The 7,743-nt window shown below is 36.6% G+C and overlaps 1 protein-coding gene across 2 annotated transcripts; it reads left to right on the top strand.

Annotated features, from left to right (window-relative positions):
• The first annotated feature begins 2,537 nt into the window (after positions 1-2,537).
• LOC18107439 (protein NSP-INTERACTING KINASE 1) lies at positions 2,538-6,010 on the top strand. 2 transcript variants are annotated; one of them, XM_024588262.2, is made up of 11 exons: positions 2,538-2,916; positions 3,007-3,139; positions 3,280-3,351; positions 3,461-3,604; positions 3,720-3,791; positions 3,881-3,940; positions 4,035-4,132; positions 4,235-4,381; positions 4,477-4,818; positions 4,927-5,306; positions 5,412-6,010. In XM_024588262.2, exons 1-11 carry the CDS (start codon positions 2,805-2,807, stop codon positions 5,730-5,732), a joined length of 1,881 nt encoding a protein of 626 aa, XP_024444030.1. In that variant the 5' UTR covers positions 2,538-2,804; the 3' UTR covers positions 5,733-6,010. The 2 variants fall into 2 exon arrangements, with proteins under 2 accessions (XP_024444030.1, XP_006373507.2); XM_006373445.3 differs by having other exon boundaries at positions 2,539-2,916; positions 4,232-4,381.
• The last annotated feature ends 1,733 nt before the right edge of the window (positions 6,011-7,743 follow it).

The raw sequence follows: 7,743 nt of genomic DNA, 5'->3' as shown, positions 1-7,743 counted from the left end.
GTGGTGCATGCAACTTCTCTTGCTCTTGACGGCCAAAATCTCCCTTTCATCATGTCGTTGGAATCATCACAACATCTTTTTCTGTAGTGGAGTTGCACGTGTTAGGGTGGTGGTATGGTTTGTTCCTGGTGGTCTCACTTTTTTTTTCCCCTCTCCTGTCTCTCTTTTTCCTTTGAAATTCTTACTATCCATTCAAAAACTCAGAGTTTTCCTCATAGTTATTTATATTTTAATTTTTGTTCTTATTTTTTTAATTTTTAATTCTTATTCTTGGCCCTCTTGTAAATTTTTTATTTATTTTTAATTTCATCCTTTAATCTCAATCCATGATATTTTTTTTTCAATATGGTCCTCATTTTTTCAATTTCACCTTTTAATAAAAAAATTGTTGATGTCCTTTAATTTGTTTTTTATTTTAATTTTGATCCTCATTGTTTTCATTGCTATTTTTGGTTTTGGATCCTTTTGTATAATTTTTTTTTTAATTTTATCATTTAATATTTGATTGCTTAAGGATTGAGTTTCGTGATTTTTTTCATATATGATGTTTTTAATCTAATGACCCGAGTCATAAGTTTGAAAAGTTAACACAGGTTGACTTCAATTTCTTTTACTTATTTTCCTTTTCGATTTCATCATTCGATATTGGCTTTTTTAAAAAGAATCGCTTTGTGATTTTCTTTGTTTTCTTTTCTATCATATTATCCCGATCTCATAACCTGGGTTGTGGGTTTGCATGCCAACTTGGGTTGGCTTGCCCTTTATTACCTAGGTTATAGGTTTGTCATGCTAACTCAGGTAAACTCGAGTCCTTATTTTGTTTTTTTAATCCAATTTTGTCATACATATTTAATTGACTGAAAATTAAATTATATATTTTTTTTGAAAAAAGGTTTTTTCCCATATCATTACGATCATTTTTTTCATTTGATCTATCTGTTGTTGTTTATTTTTTTAATTATCTGAATAAAATAAAACTAATTTATTTAATCTACTTGGTTTTATTTTATTTTATTTATAAAATAAAAAAAATAACCCCGCCTCTCGCTAGCTGCCACACATCTAGTGAGAGCTAAATGCCACTAGACATTATTTATTCGGTGAAGTGCTTAATTTGATGCATGTGACATTGACATATGACAAATTTTGATACTTATGGCACAATCAAATACATGACAGCCCCTTTTCTCAGAAGCAACAAGAACTACCACATTAATTAAGGCTTCTTCTAGGGCTGAAAATCAGCTTGTTTTGGATGTGGATTTTTAATTAATCTGTCATAAGTTCACATAATTATTGCAACAAGACAGATGAACATGCTCAAAGTCTGGATTCCCAAATGATCACAGATCTCTAGCAGTCCTCCAAAAGCCTTTAATCCCACCATTTTTACAAGCATGCTGTAATGCACACAGCCAATGATGCTTTCTTCTTTCTTTCTTTCTTCTTTTGAACTGCTCATGCTCGATGATACCGTTATGTATCGAAGTGCTTTAGTAATTTCATAGAGAGTGAAGCCGCGTTTCTTAAAAAATATATATTAATTTGATATATTTTAAAATAAAAATTTATTTGAAATTGCAACCATTATTATTACATGTAAAAACACGCTATTATACTGCAGCTTTTGCTTTTAAAAGTTTTTCTTTTTGGGTTGGAACGACTGTCTGTCGAAGAAAAAGAAGACTCTCTGTGTGTGACAGTTAGCTGGTAGTGGTTGGCTGTATGGAATCTATAAAAGCAATCCCCCAACATTTTACAGCACAAAAGTGACTACATATACAAACAATGGCAAGAGCATATAGTAATATAAAAATGTTAAATGCCAACAAAGATACTCATGGTGTCATGGTCCTAAGATAGTGGGTGACCAAATCCACCATCATCAATCTCGAGCTTGAAGTTTTTCTGCCTCGAGATCCTCACATTCTCAAAGAAATAAGAGTAAAAGGTTAAAAATTAAAATTTAGAAAAATGGGTTTCGGGTCTTTTTTCTGTATGGCCAAACTCAAGAGAATGTTGGATTCCTCTGCCTCAAGCAATGCATTTTGATCTCATCACAGAGACACTACCTTTAGTGATAACCATGCACATCCTGGAAAAGTACACACGGACATGACAATAATCCTCATGCTGTTGTATTTGTTTTTGGTACAAAGTAGTACAACAACAACAACAACAACATATGCATAACCTATCTCCATGTCTATAACAAGATGACTGATGACTCACAAACCCAGAAAGAATTTTGATTCACTCTATGCATACAGATAATTTAAACTATCTTAATATTTTGTAATTATTATAATTTTCATGCCTGGTTGCCTTTTGTTTGTCACTACTGTGGCGAGTAATATAAAATTCACAGCTACAGGTAAAAAAATATGCTTTCTGGGGCAATGCATGATTAACTCAGAAATGGGAATTTCCAATTCTCTCCTCGGATTAAGAATATTGCCTAGATTTATTTACTTTTGGTGCTTTTAAGATCAAGGCCGTATACAATATAGTATGGCTATATATATTATTCTTTTCTTTAACCTATACTGACTAAATGACAGGCATGCTAATGCTAGTTCCCTTTATTATACAGCCAAAACATTGGTTCTTTTCTTGGGTCTGACACAGAAAAGATTTTGGTGAATGGATTTCTGGCCTGTAAGGCAAGGCGTGGGTTCAAATCTAAGTATTACGTTATACAAAAGTAATCCATTTCAAAGGTGATTTCTCTAGTAGCTAAAACAGTTGCCATTTGCAGAAAAACTTAGCATTTCTTGTTTTGTTCTGTGGTTCTTGTACACTTCATGACTGCAATGGCAATGAGGAGAAGAGAAGTTGGTCTCTATTTTGTGGCTTGCTTGTGGCTTCTGACTACTGTAAATGGATTGCTGACTCCTAAAGGAGTAAACTATGAAGGTAACTTCAAAATTCTTTCCTTTCCCTTGGCTTCAAATTAATATGAAGAAAAATGGAAGGCCTTTTTTGACATGGGTGTTCATTTTTCAGTTCAAGCTTTAATGGGAATAAAAGCTTCTTTAGATGACCCTCATGGGGTTCTTGAGAATTGGGATGGAGATGCTGTTGATCCATGTAGCTGGACTATGGTCACTTGCTCTTCTGAGAGTCTTGTCATCGGCCTGTAAGTCTTCTACAATCTTATATTTCATGAACAAAAATCTCAAAACATAGCCTGAATGTCATGAAACCGATATGGATTGGTAGTAATTTAGGAACAAGAAATGATCATTTATTGAGGATGCTGAAATGGCCTTGTTGCAGGGGAACTCCTAGCCAGAATTTATCTGGAACTCTTTCTCCAACTATTGGCAACTTGACAAATCTTCAGACTGTGTAAGTATTCAAGAAACAAACGGACAGTTCTAGAGTTTTGAAGAGAGAAAGTTCCTTCTATGTTACTTGTATTAAGTCTTAACATTTGGGATGTTACATGTATTTTCAGGCTTCTGCAGAGCAATAATATTACAGGACCAATTCCTGCGGAGATAGGAAAGCTCTCAAAGCTTCACACACTTGATCTTTCTGATAACTTCTTTACTGGGAAAATTCCTTCCTCTTTAGGCCATCTGAGGAATCTAGAATACATGTGAGCTTGAAATTTTGCAATTACAGTATTAAGCTTGAAGTACTTTGTTGTTGCATCCTAAAGAATCTCTCTCCTTTGGGTCTAATTTTGACTTGGGTTCTTTGATCTGGATTAGGAGGCTAAATAATAACAGTCTCTCTGGAGAATTCCCAATGTCATTGGCTAACATGACCCAGCTTGTGTTACTGTATGTCTCTTGATCCTATTCTTGTAAATCAAAGATTTATAACCTGATTAAAATGTGTTATTAAAAGATTTTTTGTCTGTGGATTTCAGTGACTTGTCATTCAATAACCTGAGTGGCCCTGTACCCAGATTTCCTACCAAAACATTCAGGTAAATCTCTCTCCTCTTCCTCTCTCTTTCTCTGAATAGTGAATTGGAAGGCCAACTTTAAATGTATCTTCTGTTGCATTTCTTATTCTTGCAGCATTTCTGGAAACCCTCTAATCTGTCCAACAGGTTCTGAACCAGAATGCTATGGGACAACCCTAATGCCAATTTCCATGAACTTGAATAACACACCAAGTAAGGAAAATGGAATGTGCTATCCTAATTTAATAATTCGATTCACAATTTACAACTTGCTTTGGATTGATAATGATAGTAATCTCATCACATCTCTAGCAGCCCAACCTGCAGACAGACCGAAGAGTCACCAAATAGCTCTTGCATTTGGCTCAAGCGTTGGTTCTGTCTCACTTATCATTCTTGTGTTTGGATTATTTTTGTGGTGGAGACAAAGGAACAATCAACCTACATTTTTTGATGTTAAAGGTGTGTAACATATATAACCCTTTAATTTTACTAAATACTTGCTATGGTAGCTAATATTATAGTAAATATGATGATGCAATTCTGTGACTCATCAGATCGCCAACACGAGGAAGTTTCTCTTGGAAACTTGAGGAAATTTCAGTTTAGAGAACTTCAGATTTCGACAAACAACTTCAGCAATAAGAACATACTAGGAAAAGGAGGTTTTGGCAATGTGTACAAAGGGATTCTCCATGATGGGACTGTTGTAGCTGTCAAGAGGCTTAAAGATGGCAGTGCCAGTGGAGGAGAGATTCAATTCCAAACAGAAGTTGAGATGATCAGCTTAGCAGTGCACCGGAACCTCCTTAGGCTCTATGGATTTTGTATGACACCAACAGAAAGACTTCTAGTTTATCCATACATGTCCAATGGCAGCGTCGCTTCACGTCTCAAAGGTAGCCGAGTTTGATTTCTATTGCTATGATTGTCAGTATCGTTAGCCTAAAATGGCAAAATGCATATTTTGAGTAGCTAAACTGACGATCCTGTATTATTTTTGGAAGGGAAACCAGTCTTGGATTGGGGCACCAGGAAGAGAATTGCCTTAGGAGCTGCGAGGGGACTATTGTACCTCCATGAGCAGTGTGATCCAAAGATAATCCACAGGGATGTTAAGGCTGCAAATATATTGCTTGATGATTATTGTGAAGCTGTGGTAGGTGATTTTGGGTTGGCAAAGCTTTTGGATCATCAAGATTCACATGTCACTACTGCCGTGAGAGGCACTGTCGGGCATATAGCACCTGAATATCTTTCAACTGGTCAATCCTCAGATAAAACAGATGTTTTTGGATTTGGTATCCTGCTTCTTGAATTAATCACAGGCCAAAGAGCACTAGAGTTTGGCAAGGCAGCCAATCAGAAAGGAGCCATGCTAGATTGGGTGATTACAATCTACTTTATATCAATGCTGCCTATAAATGCTGTAGAAATCTTTGCTCTACAGTCTGCAGTTCAGTTCTCTGATATCTGTTGATTATAATTGCAGGTAAAGAAGATTCATCAAGAGAAAAAGCTTGAAATGCTTGTAGACAAGGATCTAAAGGGAAATTATGATAGAATTGAGCTTGAGGAGATGGTACAAGTTGCCCTCTTGTGCACCCAATACCTCCCAAGCCAAAGACCTAAAATGTATGAAGTAGTTAAAATGCTTGAAGGAGATGGGCTAGCGGAAAGCTGGGAAGCTTCTCAAAGAGCAGAAGCAACCAAGTCCAAACCCCACGAGTTCTCCTCGTCAGATCGATATTCTGATCTCACCGATGACTCATCATTACTAGTCCAAGCAATGGAGCTCTCTGGCCCAAGGTGAATTCCTTACAAAAATTCAATAAATTTTCTCTTCTTTTTTTCTTCATTTAAAGAGATTTAGAATAATAGAAAACCAATATAGGTGAAGCTGTTTTGTGATAGTGTTTTCATGATTGAGTTTTCTTTTGTTGTATAATAGTGGTATAATCTAGGCTCCAAAGGACTTGATGTTTTCATCAAATTGTACAGATCCTGTTTTGAGAAACTGACAGTACTTGAAAATCCTTTTATTTGTATTCCTACTGAGTGACAATTCTATGAGGATCCAATTTACTTTGAGAGCCAATGTGTTCGATATACTTAGACTTCAGTTTTTGCAATTCGAAGTGATCACATCTCCTGTAAAAATAATGCTCCTTAGCCTTGATCATCGTGGACTCCTATTTTCTGAGCCAAATCATTGACTTCGAAATAATGTGAGCAGGATGTGTTGGTGTGTCATGAAGTGTTCTTCAGCTAAAACTTTGGTATAGTAGCAAGCAAACTAGAGAACAACAATTCTAAAGAGGATTAAGAAAGAAAAAAAAACCTTTCTAGCCTACAAAAAATTCCACGTCCTTTCTAGAAGTCCTAGCACTCCATGTCCCATTCTTTTGCCGAGAACAAAGATCGGATCAGTTCTGGAAATTTGCAAATACCTTCAAAAGTTTCACCTTTTAAATGGCAAATAACATTGCAGAAGCTCCCACAGATGAAGCGTAAAAAATGGAACAATCGCATGAAATGCTTGGTCAGTTTCAGGATGATAAAAAGGTTTATGGTGTTCTACTTCAGAAAAATCACACGAAGACTCGCCATAATTGGCAAGCCATTCAGGTTTCACGCTTTTTGGTCCATGAATGTATGGCCATTTTGTATGCAGCAATTCAGAGTACACTAAAAACTCAGGAGCTGCATGATAAAGAGAGGACCGACGGTTGAGAAATACAATTTCATCAACCATGCAAGCTTGATACCGAACTGCCTTTGCTTTCCTATGTCCTTCCATTGACCTTGAATTTCCTCTGATGCGTTTGGCAACCCTATCTATCCAGCCAGCACAGAGAGCTTCACGTTAGACCCCTTCCTAGTTCTCTTTTAGATTCTTTTCGAAGAGCTCTCACGGGACAAATCCCTCCAAGCTTGCTCTACATCCTCCATGGTTCCATGAGTCCATAATTAATCCTGCTCAGACAAATTCACATCTTCTATAAAGACCACTCGAAGAAGTATATGTAGTAGATTTTCGGTCCTGCTCAAATTCCTCCAAAACACATGAGAAAAGGATTAGGCAAGCTTCGCTGCTGCAGCTGTTGCAACTGCATGTCCTAGAGCAACGGTTGGTCTCGCATGATTTTTCTTATTCTGTTTCCTCATCATTTGGATAACAGTAAGGAGAAATCGAGAGTGGCGAGGACTCATGGGATAACGAATCATGGCCTTTCCCAGGAGTGTCGGTTTTCCTGTGCAATCAAGTGCTTGCAGAGCCTTGAAGCAATGGTCTGCTTCTTCCATAGCAGCAGTTGTTGGAGTTGGAAATGGGAAATTCTCCACCTTGATTGCATAAAATAATAATAATTAAAAAATGGAACAGTTTAGTTGAATAAGTGGATAGAAGAAATTTGTGTATGGCTATGATGATGATGAAAAAAAATAAGGGCTGTCCGTTTGAGGCCCAACTTAAAGCAATCTGTCCCCTTTTTGCACAGAGGCGCTGTCCGTTAAAGTTTTGGCCGGCGACAACAAATCATCAAGCGGACTGCTCTCCGGTTCAAGTAGACTCAAACCAACAATCCTCAGACCGAATCCCAATTCCGTGCAAATTCCTAGAGGTCTAGCAATTGACACAGGTCACAATGCAAAATTAAGATATTTACACATGAATTGTCAATACAACATTACTTTTCTTGAGAAATGGTTATCTTCCATTAACCTATCTTCTTAGATTACATCAACTTTTCTTATTAATCACACATGAGCACTCATCTTTTTTATTAATAGCACCGTTATTGGTTGAGAAATTTATGAATATT

This window comes from Populus trichocarpa, chromosome 17, assembly GCF_000002775.5.
Source record: "Populus trichocarpa isolate Nisqually-1 chromosome 17, P.trichocarpa_v4.1, whole genome shotgun sequence".
Lineage (NCBI taxonomy): Eukaryota > Viridiplantae > Streptophyta > Magnoliopsida > Malpighiales > Salicaceae > Populus > Populus trichocarpa.
The sequence above is the reverse complement of the archived record's forward strand: the minus strand, read 5'-3'. Positions and strand labels throughout refer to the sequence as shown.